Source organism: Heterodontus francisci, chromosome 4, assembly GCF_036365525.1.
Source record: "Heterodontus francisci isolate sHetFra1 chromosome 4, sHetFra1.hap1, whole genome shotgun sequence".
NCBI classification, from domain to species: domain Eukaryota; kingdom Metazoa; phylum Chordata; class Chondrichthyes; order Heterodontiformes; family Heterodontidae; genus Heterodontus; species Heterodontus francisci.
This window is the reverse complement of record NC_090374.1, coordinates 187823965-187847893: the sequence shown is the minus strand read 5'-3', so window position 1 is coordinate 187847893 and position 23929 is coordinate 187823965. Positions and strand designations below refer to the sequence as shown.

The 23929-nt window shown below is 44.5% G+C and overlaps 1 protein-coding gene across 3 annotated transcripts in view; it reads left to right on the top strand.

The window, feature by feature from the left end:
* Positions 1 to 23929, top strand: part of dnah6 (dynein, axonemal, heavy chain 6) — a 554194-nt gene that overhangs the window by 272403 nt on the left and 257862 nt on the right. For all 3 annotated transcript variants that reach the window (XM_068030693.1, XM_068030691.1, XM_068030692.1), the window contains 3 exons: positions 7585 to 7658; positions 15814 to 15968; positions 22698 to 22929. In XM_068030693.1, the coding sequence (XP_067886794.1) occupies positions 7585 to 7658; positions 15814 to 15968; positions 22698 to 22929 (461 nt within the window). The remainder of the gene's footprint in view (positions 1 to 7584; positions 7659 to 15813; positions 15969 to 22697; positions 22930 to 23929) is intronic.

Sequence of the window (23929 nt, the reverse complement as noted above, 5' to 3'; positions counted from 1 at the left end):
AATGGCTTAGGGGCTAGAAATAGTGAGGAAACTAAGGTAATGAATATCAGTCGGGAAAAAGTATCGGAGAAACTTAAGGGACTAAAATCCAACAAATCCCTAGGGCTTGATGGCCTACATCCTAGGGTTCTAAAAGAGATTGCCACAGAGAAAGTGGATGCGCTGGCTATGATTTTTCATAATTCCCTGGATCCTGGAATGGTCCCAGCAGATTGGAAGTTAGAAAATGTAACACCACCATTCAAAAAAGGAAGGAGAAAGAAAATAGGGAACTAAGGCCAGTTAGCCTGACATCAGTCATCAGGAAAGTGCTGGAATCTATTATTAAGGAAGTCTTAACAATGTCCATAGAAAATCATAGTATGATTGGGCAAAGTCAAGATCGTTTTAATGAAAGGAAAATCATGTTTGACAAATTTATTAAGAGTTTTTTGAGGATGTAACTAGTAGGGTAGATAAAGGGAACCAGTAGATGCAGTATACCTGGACTTCCAAAAGGCATTTGATAAGGTGAAAACAAAAGGTTAATAGGCAAGGTAAGGGCTCATGGAGTTGGGGATAATATATTAGCATGGATAGAGGATTGATTAATGGATAGGAAGCAAAGAGCAGGCATAAATGGGGCATTTTCAAGTTGGCAGGCTGTGACTCGTGCAATGCCGCAAGGATCAGGGCTGGGACCTCAGCTATTTGCAATCTATGTTAACGGCTTAGACGAAGAGATGGAGGGTAATGTATCTAAGTTTGCTGATGATACAAAGGTAGGTGGAAATGCAAGCTGTGAGGAGGGGACAGAAAGGCTGCAAAGAGATATAAACAGGTTAAGTGAATGGGCAACAAGTTGACAGCTGGCAGATGGAGTATAATGTGGGAAAGTGTGAGGTTATTCATTTTGGTCGTAAGAATAGAAGAGCAGAATATTTTTTTAAATGCTTGAAACTTGTAAATGTTGATGTTCAGAGAGACTTGGGTGTACTCTTACAAGGAACACAAAGTTAACATGCAGATACAGTAAGCAATTAGCAAACCAAGTGGCATGTTGACCTTTATTGCAAGGGGATTGGACTGCAAGAATAAAGAAGGCTTGCTACAATAGTACAGGGCTTTGGTGAAACCACACCTGGAATACTGGGCTGAATTTAGTGAGCCCATATGGAGTGGGAATGGAGGCGTGGGGATGTAGGGGGCAGAGAATAGTGTTGGACATGGACACCTGGAGATCCAACGTCGTGATGTCGGTTCCAGATTTAGTCGGCGGCGGGAAATCACCGAGGTGGTGTTGCCACCCTGGCGCAATGGAAGTGTAATTTTAATTGCTGAACTGATACTTATAATACATTTGCATGTAATTGAAAGTGACCTAGTGGGGAGTTTGGAATTAAGTGAAAGATGGGTGGAATTCATAGGAACAAAGGAAATAGGAGCAGGAATAGGCCATTTGGCCCCACCAGCCTGCTCCGCCATTCAACTAGATCATGGCTGATCTTTATCCTGCACTATCCCCATATCCCTTGATATCTTTACTATCTAGAAACCTATCGATCTTTGTCTTGAATATACTCAATGACTGAGTAATCACAGCCCTCTGGGGTAGAGAATTCCAAAGAGTCACCCTCTGAGTGAAGAAATTCCCCCTCATCTCAGTCCTAAATGACCGACCTCTTATTCTGAGGGTACTCACGTGCCTTCAGATTCCCGGCCATTGAAAGCTGGCGGCACCAAGGCAAGACCTCAGTGCTGCGACGGGAAGGCAGCCATGACCAGCACTGGATAGGGGCAGAATGGGGAGTGGAAGCCATTGTCGGCGTAGAGTGCTGTACACTCTGCATGGGTGGGCTTGGTCTCTGGTGACAGTACCGGGTGGGCACACTGCTGGGTAAGAGGGTTGGATGGCCATACCATCGGATGAGAGAGTTGGCCATCAGTAAGGGTGGCCACTGAGGGCCATTAGCGAGACAGCTGAGAGGAGTAGCAAAGGCAATGGTGCCAAGGCAATTTCATCTCTACAAGGACAGCACTCTTGAGGCCTACTGATCATCTGGCATGGGTCTACTACACCCTGTATTTTTGGACCCCCATGGTGTAATGCAGCACCTCTGATGGAGGGAGGGCCAGGAAGCAGCTGAGCCTGCTGTGAAGCTCCACGATGAAAGCAGCAGCAGCTCGCCCTACCAAGAAGGGGCCACCTGCTCCAGAGAGTGCACCGGACTTGAATCAGCTGTCTCCAAATGTCCAAGTGGCAGTGTCAGCGAAGACTGTGGCTCTCCAGGGAGGCCGTCACTGACTTACACAGCATGAAGCAGGCCAAGTTGAAACAATGGGATTCAGTGGGCACCCCATGCCTGTGGCCTTGAAGATTACCGTGGAACTTAATTTTTATGCGTATCGTTCCAAAGATCCACTTGGGACATATGTTGCATCTCCCAGGCAGCAGCCCATGGCTGCATCAAGGAGGTGACCAATTCCTTGTTCAAGAGGGCCAACAACTATGTGTGCTAACAGACTGACTCTGACAGTCAGGCCGAGAGGGCCATCATATTCGGGCCATCTCTGAATTCCCCCAGTGTAAGGTGTAATAGATTGTATAAATGTGGCCATCGAGGCTCCAACGGACAAACCAGCCGCATTCATCAACAGGAAGGGCTTTCATTCCATCACCGTTCAGTTGTTCTGTGACCACCGAAAGCATTTCTTTCAAGTGTGCGCCAGCTTCTTGGGAAGCAGCCACAATGGGCGGCACATTGGCGCAGTGGTTAGCACCGCAGCCTCACAGCTCCAGCGACCCGGGTTCAATTCTGGGTACTGCCTGTGTGGAGTTTGCAAGTTCTCCCTGTGTCTGCGTGGGTTTCCTCCGGGTGCTCCGGTTTCCTCCCACATGCCAAAGACTTGCAGGTTGGTAGGTAAATTGACCTTTATAAATTGCCCCTAGTATGGGTGGGTGGTAGGGAAATATAGGGACAGGTGGGGATGTGGTAGGAATATGGAATTAGTGTAGGATTAGTATAAATGGGTGGTCGATGGTCGGCACTGACTTGGTGGGCCGAAGGGCCTGTTTCAGTGCTGTATATCTAAATAAAAAATAAAAATAAATAAATAAAAATAAATGCCTACATACTTTGACAGTCACAGGTGCCGCAGCTTTTCCAGCTTCCTGCTCGCCTTCAGGGATGGATTCGCGGGATTAAAGGCTACCCATTGAAGACATGGTTACTGATGCCTGTGATGAACCCTCGCACTGCAGCAGAGGAGAGGCACGACACTTGCCATGGCTCCACCTGAACAACAATTAAGCAGCTGAAGATGAGATTCCAGTGCTGGATGAGTCCGGTGGAGCCCTGGAGTATGCCTCACTGAGGGTCTTGCGTATTGTGGTGGTCTGCTGTGCTCTTCACAATCTAGCACTGCAGAGGAGGGAGACCTTGCATGATTCAGACATGATTGGCCGCCACTCCTCAACCGATGGGGAGGACGTGGAGGAGGGTGATGAGAAGGCAGCACTGGATGTGAACCTCTTGCACCAGAGGCCAGGCGTATTGACCAACAGGCCAAGGAGGCAAGGGGCAATCTCACACTTATCGCTTCCAGCCAACATGATGGCCTCTCAGAGTGAAATCAGTAAAGACTCACCTCAATGCATTCAGTCTGTCGCCTTCTTTCTGTTTGGGTTCTGTGCATAGCTCACAGCTTAACTATGCACTATGGCCCATATGAGACACTTACCAAAGGAGGGCTGTGCCTACACTGGCAGCCACTAAGGTGGAAGGGTGAAGTCAGCATCTCACAATTAAGGCATGAAAGTGTAAGCATTTCCCAGAATGAATGTTAATTTCAATAACGGAAAAACTTTATAATACAAAACAAAAGGCAAATGTCAAACACCCATGAAACCCAAGTGTGTCTCAATGGTTTTCTTAATACATTTTCAAGTGTTTCTGTGAGGTGTAATCCCTCTGCTAGCAGCTAGGCTGGAGGCAGGCTGTTAATCAAACTGCTCCTTAGTCTGTGATACTCTGACTTTGGCAACCATCCTCTGGCTGCCTGAGACCTGGAAGGCCCTTGCTTCCTGAGGGTGTCCCACACCGGTGCAGGACTCTCCTCAGGTGTCATGGCTACTGGAGCTGGGCTCACTAGTGGCGGGGCTGAGGAGCTGCTGTCCACACTCAAAGCACCTGGAGGGGAGCCCCCAGGTGTGGAGGCCAGCCTCTCCTACTCCCTTTCAAGGCTCACTTAAATCTCCCTGCTGTCCAGAGAATAACAAGGAGATGGAGAAGACTCCAGATGCCTTGTCCCTCTCTTCCCTTGACACTGCTGTGTTGAGCTCATGACCAAGGCAATAGTGTGCAGGTCTGTGCACATCTGTGTAATCTGGCTCTCCATGAGCGTCACCAACCTCTCGATGGAGGATGTCATGAGCTCTCATGCCTGAGACATGGCAGCAGTCATGACATAGATGGACTTCTCCATCGTCCACTCATGGTTGCGAATCTCCTCTGGTAGCTCCACTGGATGTTGCCTTACCTCTCTCTGTAACTCCAGCATGCCCTATGCTGTCTACACCAGAGGCGCATCGTCAGCCTGGGACTCAGCATGGGCCTGGTCACCCACAGTCCTCCGACTGTCAGAGGTCCCAGCTGTCTCAGCTTCAGCCAGCTCCTTGGGCGTATGTGCAGTGATCTCACCAGCTTGTGATCCTGATTCTAAAATTGAGCACAATCCCAACTAGGTGAAAGCATCTGCGCTGGTGAAAGGTGCAGGAGAGTCATGGGACAGTGCATCCTCTGACTGCTCCTACTCCTCAGAGGTTAACTGCCATCCCCTTCTGAAGAGTCTCCTGTGTGAGAGAACACAAATGTATGGGTTAGGCTGTGCAGATCTTGTTATGCTATCTATACTTGATGTGGATCTCCAGAAGTGTGTTGCATGTCATTTGAAGACAACCCTTACTTCCTTGCACGGAAATTCCAGTCTCACCATCTGCTATTGAGCGGCTGCCTGGATCCCAGCTAACTCTAGTGCCTCTTCCTCAGCTGTCGAGAGTGGCCAGATGTCTGGAATTCCTCCACCAGTCCGCGAGGTCTCTTGGTTGCTATGGGCCTTCTTGTCCTGCAAGTGGAAAGAGGGAGATAGTCATACTTCGCAGAAAGATCAACATGACAGTTCTGATAATGTTAGTCCTTCATCCCCTGCTGGGGGTTTCCTATGTGGCTCATCCTCTTGTCCCCTTTCAGAGGAGTTAATGGGGGTGAGCTGTCAAAGAAGGTGGCCTGTGGCAGTGATGCAGCCATGCATCTGTCAGGATGTGGTGATGCCTAACTCCTTTTGCCAGCATCTTTATGGTGCCTCCCTCCCCATGTCCTGCTTCCTCCTCCAAAGCTACACGCAATCCCTAAAAAGGAGGGAGGCACGAACCTTCACCTTGGCAGAACCAAGGAGGTCATTGACCCTCTTGCAACATTGGGCCCATGCTCGGAGGGTGACCCCACAGCTGCTGATCATTTCTGCGATCTCCATCCAGGCTTGCTTGGTCAGGCAGGAGGGCCTCTTCTTGCCATCACTGGGGAATAGGACCTCCCGCCTTTCCCTTGCAGCTTGGAGGAGAATCTCTAGGGAGGCATCACTAAACCGTGTGGCTACCCCATCTTTTACCTCTGCCATACTGCAGTGTCTTTCTCTGGGGGGTGGGAGTTACTCCAATACTGGTTTCAGCAGAGAACATGAAAGAGCAAAAGACTCTAAGTCAGCAATGCAAGCAGGACTGGCAGGGCTTTACATATGGTGCCAGCACCTACTCTGGTGTCATCTGACACTGTATTTAGCGCCTCGAATCCTGCCCCGTTGAATGATTGGCTGGGCCCTGCACCTCCATTATTAAAATTAATTGCGGTGGGTTGCCGCACACGTGACGAACCGCAATGGTGCCCACTTCCAGGTCCGCCGCTGGGACCCGTGACAGCTTCGCTGCATTCAGCCCACTGTGTGCAGTTTTGATCTCCATGTTTAAGGAAGGATGTACTTGCATTGGAGTACAGTGAAAGTTCACTAGATTGGTCCCTGGGATGAGGTCCTATGATAAGAGCCTGAGTAAATTGGGCCTATAACCTCTGGAGTTTAGAAGAATGAGAGGTGAGCTCGTTGAAACTTAGAAGATTCTGAAGGGGCTTGACAAGGTATACACTGAGAAGTTGTTTTCACTGACTGGGCGGGGGCAGTCTCAGGATAAGGAGACTGGGATGAGGAGAAATTTCTTCACTCAAAGCATTGTGAATCTTTGGAATTCTGTACCCCTGAGGGTAGTGGATGCTCCATCATTGAATATATTTAAGGATGGGATAGACAGATTTTTGGTCTCTCATGAAATCAAGAGCTGTGGGGAATGGCCAGGAAAATAGAGATGAAGCCCGAGATCAGCCATGATCATGTTGAATGGTGAGGCAGGCTCGACAAGCCTTGTGGTCTCATCCTGCTCCTACTTTGTATGTTTTTATGTTATGTTAATTCTGAAATCTGCTTTTAAAAGCATTGGTGGTGATTGAAACCTAAGCTGTCTGGTGGCAAGGAGACAGGTTCTGGTTGGCCCGTTTTACACCCTGCCTGATTTTAACGGAGTGCGAGATCAGACAGGGTGTAAAACTGGCGTCCAACCTGACCTCGCCCAGTCTCGCCTTGCAGGTTAGATTAAAATTACCTTCATTCATTCCAACTCAACTAAAAGAAATAATCTCAGGGCTACATTTTATTTTCAAAATATGCAGCCATTTAAGGCACTTACAATCAGAAGTAACAAAGAAGCCAAACTATCTTTCTATTTAGGTAAAGAAACTCTGTAAAAGAATATTAAAGGTACAGGAATTTTAAGTTGCACTGAAAGTTTATGGGCACTACACCTTAGGAAGGATATATTTGGCCTTGGAGGAAGTGTAGCATCGATTTACTATCGACTCCAAATGTTAAGCTAAGAGGAGAGATTAAACAAACTGGGGTTGCATTTCCTGGAATTTAAAAGGTTAAGGGGTGATTGATCAAAGTTTTCAAGATATTAAGGGAAACAGATAGGGTGGATTGGGAGAAACTATTTCTGCTAGTTGATGAGTCTAGGACTAGGGAGCACAGTCAAAAGATTAGAGACAGACCTTTCAGGAGTGAAATTAGGAAATACTTCTTCATTCGAAGGGTAGTAGAAGTTTGGAACTCTCTTCCGCAAATTGATGCTAGATCAATTGTTAGTTTTAAAACTGAGATTGACAGATTCTTGGTGGCCAAAGGGTTATGGGGAAAAGGCGGGAATATGGAGTTAGGTCGCAGATCAACCATGATCTTGTTAATTGGCGGAACAGGCTTGAGAAGCTAAATGTTCTAATATTCTTATATTTATTGTAACTGTAAGTTTGTTGATTTGTTTGTTGTACTAAACTGCTGGAAGCCGTTAAACAGCAAGTTTCTGATATGAAATGTGGTTCTGTTGGTAACACATTTAGTTTGTAAGAATTGCACTGTATGAAGGTGTTTTTCCAATGATACACAAAATCATTTATTTATGTTTATAGTGTTTTCATCTTGTTAATAATATTTTCCTTTCTTTTAAAGGCAAACACTTTTCAGTCCAGATAGAGCCAAGTTATTTTCTTGCCAAACCAATAATTTTTGGAGATTTCATTAAGGTGAAAAGACTTTTCGTGTTTACTTTTGTGAAATATATCTTACTGGAATCGGAAGTTAATTATTATAGAATCATAGAATGATTTGGCACAATAGGATGCATCATACCTGTGCCGACTCTTTAGTAGAATTATCCAAAAATCCCACTATCCTGCTCTTTCCCTTAGTTCTGTAATTTTTTCCCCCTTCAAGTATTTATCCAATTCTCTTTTGAATGTTCCTATTGAATCTGCTTCCACCACCCTTTCAGGCAGTTTATTCCAGAGCACAAATCCTCACTGTTAAAAAAAAACTCTCATGTTGCCTCTGGTTCTTTTGCCAATCACCTTAAATTTGTGTCCCCTTGTTAATGACCAGTCTGCCACTGGGAACAGTTTCTCCTTATTTGCTGTCTGAACCCTTCATGATTTTAAACACGTCTATCAAATATTGACTACACTACTTCACACTCTTCCTTCTGTCAGGACTCCATTCTATTCTCCCAGTTTCTCCATCTCTGACGCATCTGCTCTGATGATGCAACCTTCCACGACAGTGCTTCTGATATGTCTTCCTTTTTTCTCAACCGAGGAGTCCCCCCAATGTGGTTGACAGGACCCACAACTGTGTGTGGCCCATTTCCCGCACCTCTACCCTCACCCCTTCCCCTCCCTCCCAGCACCGCAACGGAGTTCCCCTTGTCCTCACTTTCCATCCCACCAGCCTCCACATCCAAAGGATCATACTCTGCCATTTCCGCCACGTCCAGCATGATGCCACTACCAAACGCATCTTCCCTCCCATCCCCTATCAGTATTCCGAAGGGATCATTCCCTCCGCAACACCCCGGTCCACTCCTCCATTACCCCCAACATCTCGTCCCATTCCCACAGCACCTTTCCATGCAATCGCAGGAGGTGTGATAGAGTCATAGAATTATACAGCACAGAAACTGGCCCTTCAGCCCATCGTGTCTGTGCCGGCCATCAAGCATCAATCTATTCTAATCCCATTTTCCAGCATTTGGTCCATAGCCTTGTATGCTATGGCTTTTCAAGTACTCATCTAAATACTTCTTAAATGTTGTGAGGGTTCCTACCTCTAGCACCCCTTCAGGCAGTGTGATCCAGATTCCAACCACCCTCTGGGTGAAATTTTTTTTTCCTCAAATCCCCTCTAAACCTCCTGCCCCTTACCTTAAATCTATGCCCCCCCCGGTTATTGACCCCTCCACTAAGGGAAAAAGTTTCTTCCTATCTATCCTATCAGTGCCCCTCATAATTTTGTATACCTCAATCAGGTCCCCCCTCAGCCTTCTCTGCTCTAAGGAAAACAACCCTATCTTATCCAGTCTCTCTTCATAGCTGAAATGCTCCAGCCCAGACAACATCCTGGTGAATCTCCTCTGCACCTTCTCCAGTGCAATCACATCCTTCCTATAATGTGGGGCCCAGAACTGTACACAGTACTCCAGCTGTGGCCTAACTAGCATTTTATATAGCTCCATCCTAACCTCCCTGCTCTTATATTCTATTCCTCGGCTAATAAAGGCAAGTATCCCATATGCCTTCCTAACCACCTTATCTACCTGTGCTTCTGCCTTCAGTGGACAAGTACACCAAGGTCCCTCTGACTCTCTGTACTTCGTAAGGTCCTACCATCCATTGTATATTCCCTTGCCTTGTTAGTCCTACCAAAATGCATCACCTCACTTCTCAGGATTAAACCCCATTTGCCACTGCTCCGTCCATCTTACCAGCCCATCGATGTCATCCTGTAATCTAAGGCTTTCCTCCTCACTATTTACGACTCCACCAATTCTTATATTCACGTCTAAATCATTCATGTACACTGCAAACAGCAAGGGTCCCAGCACCAATCCCTGCGGTACACCACTGGTCACAGGCTTCCACTTGCAAAAACAACTCTCAACCATCACCCTTTGCCTCTTGCCACTAAGCCAATTTTGGATCCAATTTGCCAAATTGCCCTGGATCCCATGGACTCTTACCTTCTTAACCAATCTCCTATGCGTGACCTTACTAAAAGCCTTATGAAGTCCATGTAGAATACATCAACTGCTTTACCCTCATCTACACATCTAGTCACCTCCTCGAAAAATTCAATCAAGTTAGTCAGACATGATCTCCCCCTGACAAAGCCATGCTGACTATCCCTGATTAATCCCTGCCTCTCCAAGTGGAAATTAATCCAGTCCCTCAGATTTTTTTCCAATAGTTTCCCTACCACTGATGTTAGACTAACCAGCCTGTAATTACCTGGTTTATCCCTGCTACCCTTCTTGAATAATGGTACCACATTCGCTGTCCTCCAGTCCTCTGGCAGCTCTCCTGTGTCAGAGCCCCTACTATCTCCTCCCTTGCCTCACATAACAGCCTGGGATACAGCTCATCTGGGCCTGGAGATTTATCCACTTTTAAGCCCGCTAAAGTAGCTAATACTTCCTCCCTTTCAATGCTAATTTGTTCACATATATCACAGTCCTCCTCCCTGATCTCTACACCTACATCGTCCTTCTCCATAGTGAACACAGATGAAAAGTAATCATTTAAAACCTCCTTAATACCATTTAATACCTGCCCATTCACCTCCTCTCTCCTCACTATCCTTTCAGGTAAAGCAGTGATTTACTTGTACTTCTTTCAATTTAGTATAGTGTACTCGCTGCTCACAATGTGGTCTTCTCTACACTGGGGAGACCAAACGCAAATTGGGTGACCACTTTGCGGAACATCTCCGCTCAGTCCGAAAGCATGACCCTGAGCTTCCAGTTGCTTGCCATTTCAACACACCCCCCTGCTCTCATACCCACATATCTGTCCAGGGCTTGCTGCAGTGTTCCAATAAATATCAACGCAAGCTTGAGGAACAGCACCTCATTTACTGATTAGGCACACTACAGCCTGCTGGACTGAACATTGAGTTCAATAATTTCAGAGCATGATGGGCCCAGCTTTTTATTTTTAGTTATTTTTTTCTTTTTTACTCGTTTATTTTATTTTAGTTTGTTTCATCATTCATTTTTTTTACCATGTGCCTACCCACCGTTTTTTTCGTGTTTGTGCTTTGGGCCAGGGCTGTTCATTTTTCTGTCAATTAACACCCTCTCTGTATTAGCGCTTTGTCTTTCAGCACACCATTAACATACCGTTTGTCTTTGCTCCATGACCTTCTAGTCAGTTATTCTCTGTGGCCCTCTGTCCTGTCAACACCTTCCCTTTTGTTAGCTCTTACCCCACCCCTGCTTTATTTGCTAAAAGTCTATTAAATTTCTAACATTTGCCAGTACTGATGAAGGGTCACTGACCTGAAACGTTAACTCTGCTTCTGTCTCCACAGATACTGCCAGACCTGCTGAGTATTTGCGGCATTTTTTTTTATATCAAATCTCTTAACCTTCTCCTCTTCAAGAAGAACAACCTCAGCTTCTCCTGTCTCTCCACATGACTGAAGTTCCTCATCCCTGATCCATTCGAGTAACACTCTTCTGCACCCGCTACAAGGCCTTGACATCATTTCTCAAGTGTGGTGCCCAGAATTTAAAACAATTCAAAATACTCCAGTTGAACCCTAACTAGTGTTTTTAAAGGTTTAACATTAATAAAGCCAAGGATCCCATATGCTTTTCTAACAACCTTCTCAACTTGTCCTGCCACCTTCAGAGATTTGTGTATATACACCCTCCAGGTCTCCCTGTGCCTGCGTCTCTTTAAAATTGTACCATTTAGTTAATATTGCCTAGCTTCGTTCTTCCTACCAAAATGTATTACTTCACACTTCTCCGCATTTTATTTTGTCTGCCATGTGTCAGCTCATTTTACCAATCTATGGACAGAACTTTATTCTGCCCTTGGGGGAGGGAAAGGGCTGTTCCCGAGGTAGGCCAGGTCCCCTGCCATTTTGCCCAGGACGGGGAAGGCTGAGGAGGCCTTCCTGCCCCAGGCCAATTGAGGCCCTTAAAAGGCCACTTAAGGGCCTCTTCCTGCATCCCCCTCAATTTTGCTGGAGGGGGAGCGACTCTGCCACTGGAAGATGCTGTCAGGTAAAGCCTGGCGGTCTCCAAGTGGATTGGGAGGGCGGGCTGTTAAAATCCAGCCCATCCTTCCCACATCCACCTTGTCAAGACTCAGATATCACCTGCAAACCTTGAAATTATGCCCTGCATACCTCAGTCCAGATCATTATTAATATGTTTTAGGAAGAACAGTGATCTTAATAGCAATCCCTGGGGAACATGACTGTATTCTTCCCTTCATTCTGAAAACAACTGTTCACCACTACTCATACAAATTAGGAGCAGGAGTAGGCCACTCAGCCCCTCAAGCCTGCTCCGCCATTCAATAAGATCATGGCCAATCTGATTGTAACCTCAACTCCACATTCCTGCCTACCCCCAATAACCTTTCATCCCCTTGCTTATCAAGAATCTACTTCTGCCTTAGAAATATTCAAAGACTCTGCTTCCACCACCTTTTGAGGAAGAGAATTCCAAAGACTTACAACCCTCTAAGAGAAAACATTTCTCGTCATCTCTGTCTTAAATGGGTGACCTCTTATTTTTAAACAGTGACCCCTAGTTCTGGATTCTCCCACAAGAGGAAATATCCTTTCCACATCCACCCTGTCAAGACTCTTCAGAATCCTACATGTATCAATCAAGTCATCTCTTACTCTTATAAACTCCAGCAGATACAAGCTTAGCCTGTCCAACCTTTCCTCATAAGACAACCTGCCCATTCTAGGTATTAGTCTAGTAAACCTTCTCTGAACTGCTTCCAACGAATTTACATTCTTCTTTAAATAAGGAGACCAATAGTATACACAATACTCCAGATGTGGTCCCACCAATGCCCTGTAAAGCTGAAGCATAACCTCCCTATTTTTGTTTTCAATTTCCCTCACAATAAATAATAACATTCTATGAGCTTTCCTAATTATTTGCTGTACCTGCATACTAACCTTTTGCGACTCATGCACTAGGACACCAGATCCCTCTGCATCTCAGAGCTCTGCAATCTCTCACCATTTAGATAATATGCTTCTTTTTTATTCTTCCTGTCAAAATGAACAATTTCACATTTTCCCACATTATACTCCATTTACAAGGTCTTTGCCCACTCACCTAACCTATCTCTATTCCTTTGTAGCCTCCTCAAGTCCTCTTCACATCTTACTTTCCTACCTATCTTTGTGCCATCAGCAAATTTAGCAACCATACCTTCGGTCCCTTCATCCAAGTCATTTATATAAATTGTAAAAGGTTGAGGCCCCAGCACTGATCCCTGTGGCACACAACCCGTTACATCTTGCCAACCAGAAAATGACTCATTTATGCCTACTCTCTGTTTCCTTTTAGCTAGTCAATCTTCTGTCCATGTCGAGATGTTACCTCCTACACCATGAACTTTTATTTTCCGCACTAAGCTTTGATATGGCACATTATCGAATGCTTTCTGGAAATTTACGTACAATACATCCCCTTTATCCACAGCACATGTTACTTTTTCAAAGAACTCCAATAAATTGGTTAAACATGATTTCCCTTTCACAAAACCATGTTGACTCTGCCTGGTAACCTTGAATTTTTCTAAATGCCCTGCTATAACGTCTTTAATAATAGCTTCTAACACTTTCCCTATGACAGAGGCTAAGCTAACTGGCCTGTAGTTTCCTGCTTTCTGTTTCCCTCCTTTTTTGAATAAAGGAGTTACATTGGCTATTTTCCAATCTACTGGAACCTTCCCTGAATCTAGGACATTTTGGAAAATAAAAGCCAAGGCATCAACTATCTCACTAGCCACTTCTTTTAAGATCCTTGGATGAAGTCCATCAGGACCCGGGAACTTGCCGGCCTGCAGCTCCAACAATTTGTTCAGTACCACTTCCCTGGTGATTGCAATTTTCTTGAGTTCCTCCCTCCATTCCATTTCCTTATTTACAGCTATTTCTTGGATGTTACTTGTATCCTCTGTGGTGAAGACCGATGCAAAATACCTGTTCAATTCATCTGCCGTCTCCTTATTTTCCCTTATTAATTCCCCAGACACACTTTCTATAGGATCAACTTTGTTAACTTTTCTTTTTAAAATATCTATAGAAGCTCTTGCTATCAGTCTTTATATTTCTCACCAGCTTTCTTTCGTACTCCAATTTTCCCTCCTTATTAATCTTTTAGTCGTTCTTTGCTGCTTTTTATATTCTGTCCAAGCTTCTGACCTGCCATCCATCTTTGTGCAATTATATGCTTTTTCTTTAAGTTTGATACTATCTTTAACTTTTTTAGTTAACCACAGATGATGGGTCCTCCCCTTGGAATTTTTCTTTCTCACTGGAATGCATCTATTAGGTGTTTTCTGAAATATCCCTTAAATGTCTTCCACTGCATCTCTATTGACATATCCTTTAACCTACTTTGCCAGTTCACTTTTGCTAGCTCTGCTTTCATGCCGTCATAATTTCCCTTACTTAAGTTTAAAATACTAGTTTTAGACCCAGTCTTCTCTCCCTCAAACTGAATGTAAAGTTTAATCATATTATGATCGCTGCTGTCTAGGGGCACCTTTGCTATCAGGTCATTAATTAATTCTATCACGTTGCACAATACCATGTCTAGTGTAGCCTGCTCTTGGTTGACTCCAGAATGTGCTGTTCTAAGAAACTATCCCGAAAACATTCTATGAACTCCTCATTTGGGCTACCTTTGCCCATCTGATTTTTCCAATCTGTATGTAGTTTCAAATGCCCCATGATTATCGACATACCTTTCTGACAAGAACCCATTATTTTTTCACTCTCTGCTTTCTGTCCCTTTAGCCAATTTTGTATCCATGCTGCCATTGCACCTTTAATCCTATGGGCTTTAATTTTTCAAACAAGTCTGTTATCTGGTACTTTGTCAAATTTATTTTCAAAGGCCATAAACACAACATCAACTACACTTCCCTCTTGTGCTCTCTCTGTTACTACATCAAAGCATTCGATCACATTAGTCATACACGATTTGCTTTTAACAAATCCATGCTGACTTTCATCTTTTAGCTCATACTTTTCCAAATGCCAATTAATTTTGCCCAGGGTTATTCCCTTTAAAAGTTTGCCCACCGCTGACATTGGGCTGACCAGCCTGTAGTTTCCGGGTTTATCCCTCTCCCCTTTTTTAAACAGGGGTGTAACATTTGCAATTCACCAGTCCTCTAGTGTGAACCCCAAATCCAAGGAGGATTGGAAGATTACGGCCAGAGCCTCTGCACTTTCTGCTGTTACTTCACTCAGTAACCTTGGGTGCATCGCATCCGGACCGGGTGACTTTCTACTTTGAGAACTGCTACCCCTTTAAGTAACTCCTCTTTATTTATTTTTATCCTATGTATTCTAAAACTAATGATATTATGATCACTGTTCCCCAAAAGCTCTTCCTCAGAAATACGCTCCATTTGCCCCATTTCATTCCCCAGAACTGGATCCAGCACTGCTTCCTTCTTTGGGTTGAAGAAACTTTTCTTGTACACGTGAATTTCTCCCCCTCTTTGCCCTTTGCACTGTAACCACTCTGGTCTATATTGGGATAATTATTAATCATATAGACAACTATATACTGTGCTTAAAACTTTTCTATGTTATCCAAATATTTTATTTCTTAATAAACGAGCATAAATTTTGACATACTTAATTTTCTTTTGTGATTGTTATACATAAAAGATGTTGATCACGTTGACAGATGGTGGTGCAAAATTTTACAGCAACTGAGCAGAAATCCTATGAATAATAAAAACAAATAATTTATAGTTCAATCATGAGGTAACAGCAAGGAGCAATATCAAGGCTATGATCTATTCTTAGGATTCAAAAGACAGCTTATCTCATGTAGTTGATATGTCCTTTGAGATAATTGATTTCATTAATAACTTGGAAACATTTCTGGCTAGTCTTTAGTAATGTCGCTGCTAGGTTTTTTTTATTGTCTGTCCCCTTCTTCCAGGTATTCATTGTTCTAGTCACTTCCAGCTGTCTGGTGTCCATGTAGTTACTGATACATTCCCATTATTATGCATGTAATTAAGTCAATAAAGCCCTAATACCATGTATAATCACTCCAGGGAATTTGTTATTCTGTAAATGCATAATTGAATCAATAAAGGTCACAATTACTCTTTACAGATTGGAGCAGAGAAAGCAGACCGGCTTTATGAAGATCTGCAGAATTATGTGAAAGTAAAATCTACTCTGCGGGACTACATGGATGACTATAATATGACAAGTTCCAAAGAGATGAGACTGGTTTTCTTTCAAGATGCTGTTGAGCATGTTTCTAGGTGCCGTCTTTTATTTAGTATTGAATACTTCTTTCTTTTATATATAAATAAACATACACACCATGTATAAGTTCCACCTACCACGAGCAGAATTCAGGGATAGAACAGACAGAGGTACTGAAATCTGGATTGAATAGAATCTGCGACAGGGTTGCCACTCCATTAACACTTTAGCAGCAAATTCCAGTACAGCTGGGGGTAAATGCTTCCTCTGCCTGCTTCTCGTGTCCCAACAGCAGGTTGTAGGTGCACTGGAGGCATCCTGGGCTATCCCATGAATCCTGCCAGATACTGGTTGGCCAGGTGTAGCAAAATAATATTGGGTGAATTTAACAAACTCAAGACAGGCTGAAATTAAAGTAATAAGAACATAGTAACGTAGGAAATAGGAGCAGGACTCTACATTGCTTTCATTGATCTCACCAAAGCCTTTGACCTCGTCAGCAGACGTGGTCTCTTCACACTACTAGAAAAGATTGGATGTCCACCGAAGCTACTAAGTATCATCACCTCATTCCATGACAATATAAAAGGCACAATTCAACATGGTGGCTCCTGATCAGACCCCTTTCCTATCCTGAGTGGTGTGAAACAGGGCTGTGTTCTCGCACCCACACTTTTTGGGATTTTCTTCTCCCTGCTGCTTTCACATGCGTTCAAGTCCTCTGAAGAAGGAATTTTCCTCCACATAAGATCAGGCGGTAGGTTGTTCAACCTTGCCCGTCTAAGAGCGAAGTCCAAAGTACGGAAAGTCCTCATCAGGGAACTCCTCTTTGCTGACGATGCTGCTTTAACATCTCACACTGAAGAGTGCCTGCAGAGTCTCATCGACAGGTTTGTGGCTGCCTGCAATGAATTTGGCCTAACCATCAGCCTCAAGAAAACGAACATCATGGGGCAGGATGCCAGAAATGCTCCATCCATCAATATTGGCGACCATGCTCTGGAAGTGGTTCAAGAGTTCACCTACCTAGGCTCAACTATCACCAGTAACCTGTCTCTAGATGCAGAAATCAACAAGCGCATGGGAAAGGCTTCTACTGCTATGTCCAGACTGGCCAAGAGAGTGTGGGAAAATGGCGCACTGACACGGAACACAAAAGTCCGAGTGTATCAAGCCTGTGTCCTCAGTACCTTGCTCTATGGCAGCGAGGCCTGGACAACGTATGTCAGCCAAGAGCGACATCTCAATTCATTCCATCTTTGCTGCTTCCGGAGAATACTTGGCATCAGGTGGCAGGATCGTATCTCCAACACAGAAGTCCTTGAGGCGGCCAACATCCCCAGCTTATACACACTACTGAGTCAGCGGCACTTGAGATGGCTTGACCATGTGAGCCGCATGGAAGATGGCAGGATCCCCAAAGACACATTGTACAGCGAGCTCGCCACTGGTATCAGACCCACCGGCCGTCCATGTCTCCGCTTTAAAGACGTCTGTAAACGCGACATGAAGTCCTGTGACATTGATCACAAGTTGTGGGAGTCAGTTACCAGCATTCGCCAGAGCTGGCGGGCAGCCATAAAGGCGAGGCTAAAGTGTGGCGAGTCGAAGAGACTTAGCAGTTGGCAGGAAAAAAGACAGAGGCGCAAGGAGAGAGCCAACTGTGTAACAGCCCCGACAAACAAATTTTTCTGCAGCACCTGTGGAAGAGCCTGTCACTCTAGAATTGGCCTTTCTAGCCACTCCAGGCGCTGCTCCACACACCACTGACCACCTCCAGGCGCTTACCCATTGTCTCTCGAGACAAGGAGGCTAAAGAAGACTAGGCCATATGGCCCCTCAAGCCTTCCCTGCCATTCAGTAACATCGTGGCTCATCTTCTGTCTCAAATCCATGTTCCCGCCCTAGCCCCATATCCCGTGATTCCCTTAGTATTTCTTAGTAACACGTGGTCAATCGGAGAAGGCTTCTTAGAATGAATCAAGATTGTTTTCTAGCTCAGTATGTTTTTAGTTTAATAGGACCACCAGGATGGAGCATTGGAGAGGAGATACACAGTGCACAGAGGGCTGAGAGAGAATGACAGCATTAGAATAAAGAGTTTTCTGAAATAGGAGAGATCAGATGGGGGACAATCCGGGTGCAAGTGTGTAAATGCCTGGAACATGGTAAATAAGGTAGGTGAGCTGCAGGCTCAAGTAGCCACATGGGATTATGATATCCTAGCAATAATGGAGACCTGGCTCAAACAAAAGAAGGAATGAAAATTTAATTTTCCTGAGTACAATGTATTCAGGAAAGATAGCGAAAGATGACAGGATTGATCAAAGAGACTCACAACACTAGAAAGAGATGATGTCCTTGAGGATTCAAAGACAGAGGCTGCAAAGTTTGCTTGTGTAGCACCTGTATTTTTGGCGTTACGGGTGCCATCACGGGTCCAAGATGGCATTCACACCAAGCATGCACACTTTTAGTGCTGACCACAAGGGATACCATTTTGTTGAGAGTGTTGGCGTGGGGGCATCTGCAGAATAAGATTGTGATATCAGTCAGTGTGTAACAGTGAGTTGACTCTAGCAGTGACATTTTTAACCTTAACACTCCAGCTAATCCCCTCTCTTAACATGCGTTCAGCAGCAGGAAGGACCCACCCCCACCACCCCCCCGCCTGCCAATGGCACAATTTAAAGGGATCATCTTTTCAGATTAGTTGCTGACTGATTTCTACTGGCTGTTCTGAGTTAGGAGAAATGTTTAGAGATTTGTATGTTACTTAAAGTTGGTGAAGTCTACAGGCAGTGATGTGGCATGGTGAAGGCTTTGGTTCTGACTTCAAGGGTTCTGCTCACACCTTGTGCTCCCAGTCATAGGTATTGCAGTTTCTACCTCCCTTGGCATGCAGCATGACAGGGAGATGGAGCAGAGGTGACACAGTGAGGACAAGCTACTCGAAGAGGGAGGAAGAGAGGAGCAGGAGGCTATATCCATCCAGGGAGCAATTCTCCTATCTCAACCTCAGCAAGGAACAGTGTGTACGATGTCTCCTTTTCACTAAGGAGGTGCTAGTAGGGATCTGACACCTGGCTGTACAGATGACCATGGCCTTGAACTACTTCATGTTGGGCTCCTTCCAGGTTGGAACTAAAAGAAAGGGAAGTACATTGCATTTTCCCTTTCCAGAGAGAAGCAGGCAGACTGAGCAAGTGGCTTTGCCAGGATAGTGGGCTTCCGCTATTGTGCAGAGAGCAATTAACAACAGTTCTTGGGTATCTGACAGGAGAAAGGCACAAAGATAGTATTGCAGTGAGGGGAAGAGCGGGTGGTTACAAGAGGTGCATGCTTATCTGTATATCAGAAGAGATTGTGGGATGAGGGGGAAGTGAGATATGAGAAGGATGATTATGTATGAGCATAGTGTCATCTTTGATGATTTTAACTCCGCCACTAGCCATGGCCTCAGTCATGGCTGCTCCAATGACGTCAGCACCATCTGGGGGTAAGGACATGCAGCTGTTTCTGTCCCTCGTTGGTTAATTCCTGCTGCTTGTAGTTGTGCGCCACCTTGTCCTGCAAGAGAGGGGGGGAGGTTTGTCAGTGAGTGTGGGGTAATGTGGCTGTCATGGTTGAAGTGTGTGCAAGATGTGAGATGTGGATGTGAAGCTTGCAACAGTGTTAAATGTATGAGGGTCACGTGAAGCTATGAATGTGAGGTACGAGACGTGATTGATAGAAATTTTGGTAGATAAGTGATGAAGGCGTGTGCATTGAACAGAGTTTGAGGTTAGTAGTGCAGATGCTGCGATATGGTATTTGAAATTGCATTCACTGACCACTTGTACAAGATCATTGAACTTCTTGCAACAGCTCCTCGGGGCTATAGCTGGCATTGACCATGATGGCTATCTATTCACACTGCCTTCACACTATCTGTCTCTGGAGGGCTTCCTGGTCACCTGTGGATAGAGGGCCTTTCTGTTCCTGCTTTCCTCCTGCAGCAAGTCCTCCAGTGCTGTGTTGGTAACCTAGGAGCCCACTCTGTCCCCTGTTAAGCCATTCTCACTTTTCTTGCAGATCAAACACTCTTCCCGAGCCACTTTCACTGCTGTTCCAATCAAAATTCATCTCCCATTTAAGAGGTGCAGGTTGGTTTTAAGTAGTGCCGTCAAGCTTGAACTCATGCTAGCCTCTCACAATTTTACACCCCTACCCAGTTCAGGTGGATAGCCACTCAACAAAGCGCATAGAGATGGCTGCACAATGCAGTAATATAAATGATCAGGGTGTGTTACCTTCATTGGAAGCAACAAGTACAGGTTAATCACGCATTGTGATTTCTGTGCCCATTATCAGGCTTTATTGAATTTCGCAGCTTCAATCTGTTAGGTGAGAATTAAAGAATAAGGCCAAAGCTATTCAGTTCTGTTGAGTGAATTTCTGTGTCATCTGAGCTCTGCAATCTCTCACCATTTAGATAATATGCTTCTTTTTTATTCGTCCAGTCAAAATCGACAATTTCACATTTTCCCACATTATACTCCATTTCCCAGATCTTTGCCCACTCACTTAACCTATCTATATCCCTTTGTAGCCTCCTCATGTCCTCTTCATAACTTACTTTCCTACCTATCTTTGTGTCATCTGCAAATTTAGCAATCATACCTTCAGTGCCTTCATTCAAGTCATTTATATAAATTGTAAAAAGTTGAGGCCCCAGCACTGATCGCTGCGGCACACTTGTTGCGAGTGCAGTGTCCGTTGCTGTGTCCTCTCTTCTGGGTGCAGTCCTAGCTGTGGCCACAGCTCCAGGTGGCACTGCTGAGACTGAAGAGCTGCTGGCCCTCCGATTGGCCAAGAGCTCTTGGAGGCGGGCTCTCATCCCTTAAAGAGATGGGAACCCATTTGACAATTAATTATTGTGGCTGGGGATCTCGGAAATAGCCGAGGAGGTGTTACACCTGGCTTTTGAGCTCATTATTTGGGCTCCCGTTGCCCTGACAAAATTCAGCCCATTGTGTGCAGTTAAGCTATTTCAGCCTAGAAATTGCATCACACAGCGCCCTTTTCCCAGGTTCTGCCTGGACACCTAAGTGGGCACTGGACTCTTTGTAAATACAAATAAGGGGCCTAATGCATGCTTGAAATCCTCACTTCAGTATTGGTCGCCTTATTATGCGCAGCACTCAGCTATGTGGATTGCTGGAACAAAGAAGGTAAATAACTTATCTGACTATCCGGCTGGGAGGAACCCACTTTAAAGGACCCTCCCAATTACTGCCTCTGCTGGCACCCCCCATCATTCAATTAGATCACTACTGCTCTGTGTTATTGACAATTCTGCAACATTAAGTTTTGCAGCTTAGGAAGAATTAATGATTTAAATCAGACTAAGGTGGCATTTATTTAGTGTGTAAGTGCTATCTCAATTGGTTCAAAAGAAGACAATGGCTTACTGATGGATAATTATTGGTAATTTACACAAAATACCAAGGCCCTGAAGTTTGGGGATACTTATTTTGGCCATATGGGGGAAGCAGATCAAGGATTGTGAGACCAGAAATGGTTTTTAATTCGTTTTGTGGGATGTGGGTGTTGTTGCTAGGTCAGCATTTATTGCCCATCCCTAATTTTCCCTTGAATTGAGTGGCTTGCTAGGCCATTTCAGAGGGCATTTTATGAGTCAACCACATTGTTGTGAGTCTGGAGTCACATGTAGGCCAGACCAGGTAAGGATTTCCTTCCCTAAAGGACATTAGTGAACCAGATGGGTCGTAACAACAATCAACAATGGTTTTATGGTCATCGTTAGATTAGCTTTTTAATTCCTGATTTATTAATTCTGATCCTGAACAGTCTTGACAAGGTGGATATGGAAAGGATGTTTTCTCTTGTGGGTGAGTCCAGAACTCGGGGGTACTGTTTTAAAATTAGTGGCCGCCCTTCTAGGACAGAGATGAGAATTTTTTCTCTGAGAGTTGTGCGACTTTGTAACTCTCTGCCTCAGGAGGTGGTGGAGGTGGGGTCATTGAACAATTTTAAGGCAGAGGTAGATAGATTCTTATTTGGCAAAAGAATCAAAGGTTATCAGGGGTAGATGGGAGTGTGGAATTCAAGACACAAACAGATCAGTCATGATCTTCTTGAATGGCAGAGCAAGCCAGAGGGGCCAAATGGCCTACTTCTGCTCCTTGTTTGTATAATTGAATTCAAATTTGCCATGGTGGGATTTGAATTCATGTCCCCAGAGCATTACCCTGGATGCTGAATTACTAGACTAGTGACTTTACCACTACACCACCACCTCCCCCAGCTAAGGGTCTTGGGATTGTGGATCTGTGAATCACAGGACTGAAGATTGGGTAGTGAGATCTGGGAGCAGGGAAGATCAGGGGTTGTGGCCAGGAACAGAGGAAATCAGGGGTCTCTCTTTTAACTCTGGTTTTCTTCATATGCACATTTGCCATGGGATGCTACATTGCATATTGGGACATACTGAAGAAAATACTCCTCAAACAAGAGGACTACCTTAAAGTTAGAATATTGTAAATATGTGTTCATGCATGCCAACTTTGAAATGGTTCTTAAGGATTAACACACACAGACATCTGGAAAAATTAAAGACTGGGCATAAGAATGCATTATAATGGAAAGCCACACATGCTATATCAAGGATTGGAGGTTGTGGAAGCAACTTACTACAGGTGTGATATCAGCATGATATTGTGAATAAGTTAGTGGTTGAAAACAAAGATGCCATCTAAGATGATTCAACAATGATCTTACAGAATTGCCCGCATGATTCGCCAAGAACGAGGAAATGCGCTTCTTGTGGGTGTTGGAGGTACGGGAAAACAGTCCCTCACACGACTGGCTGCTCACATATGTAACTACAAATGCTTTCAAATTGAACTCAGCCGTGGTTACAACTATGAGTCGTTCCATGAGGACCTGAGAATACTTTATACATTGGCTGGAGTTGAGGACAAAGATACTGTCTTTCTCTTCACTGACACACAGGTACTTTGAAAAATCCATAAATTTGTTTCTGTCAACTGGTGAAAGTCTCTGTCCTTAACCATGTTCATAACGTCCATCAATGGAAAAGCTGTGCTGGTTAGAGAAGACATTAGAGGGGTTAGATGTCACTCTGTAAATAGCAAATTTTTGCTTTTTTAAAAAAATATATATTTCTCTCAATTTATCAACATAATGTTTTTAACAGTGAAACCTAAATATTTCACAGTTTGTTACTAACAATGTTTGTCAATAATATTGGTCTAGTGGAGGAATGCAGATGCTCTGGGAGAATGTTAACGTTTTGGCATGCCAGGAATAGGGGATTCTAGTAGCATGCGGACTTCTGGGTTTCCCCGCATGCTTTGGTATTTTAACTCTATTGTGTGCACCTTACATCAATGACAGGTTCCCTGATTGACAAGCTTGGCTTGTCAAGCTGGGCAAGAACGCTCTGAAGGAGGCTGCAGGACCAGTTAGGTCCAATTCCTGATTCTGGTGATTCCGTCCCCTATCCTGCCTGAGTAAAAGCCAGAAGTCAGCTGGTTAGAACCAGTTGACCGACGCACTTTAATTTTTTGTCCATTTAACACCTACCCATACCCAATCCAACCAACTCACCCACGTTAAAACTTCCCTTCTTATGTTGGAATGGGGCTAGGAAAGTTTGTGATTGTATAATTTAGCATGAAATGCTTGTGTCTCACCCTGGCATTTCTACCTTATATACTTTAATAGCAAGTTCACTATAGAATATTGCTGGAGTATGAGCTCACCTCCATTCACATTTGCTGAGCTCAGGGATCCTGATGCTTTCAGAGCACAAGAGGTCATTGGAATATGCCTAGCAACTTCCACAATCTGTCTGTGTAGGCTATTCATGTACTGAAAGCATGCAGTCTTGAAATGATTGGCTGTTCCAAAGACATCTGCAGCACAGCATTGGCAGCCTGGACTTTTGGAATCCTATTAATTGATAGCAAACCTTGGGCTTGGTCCTCTA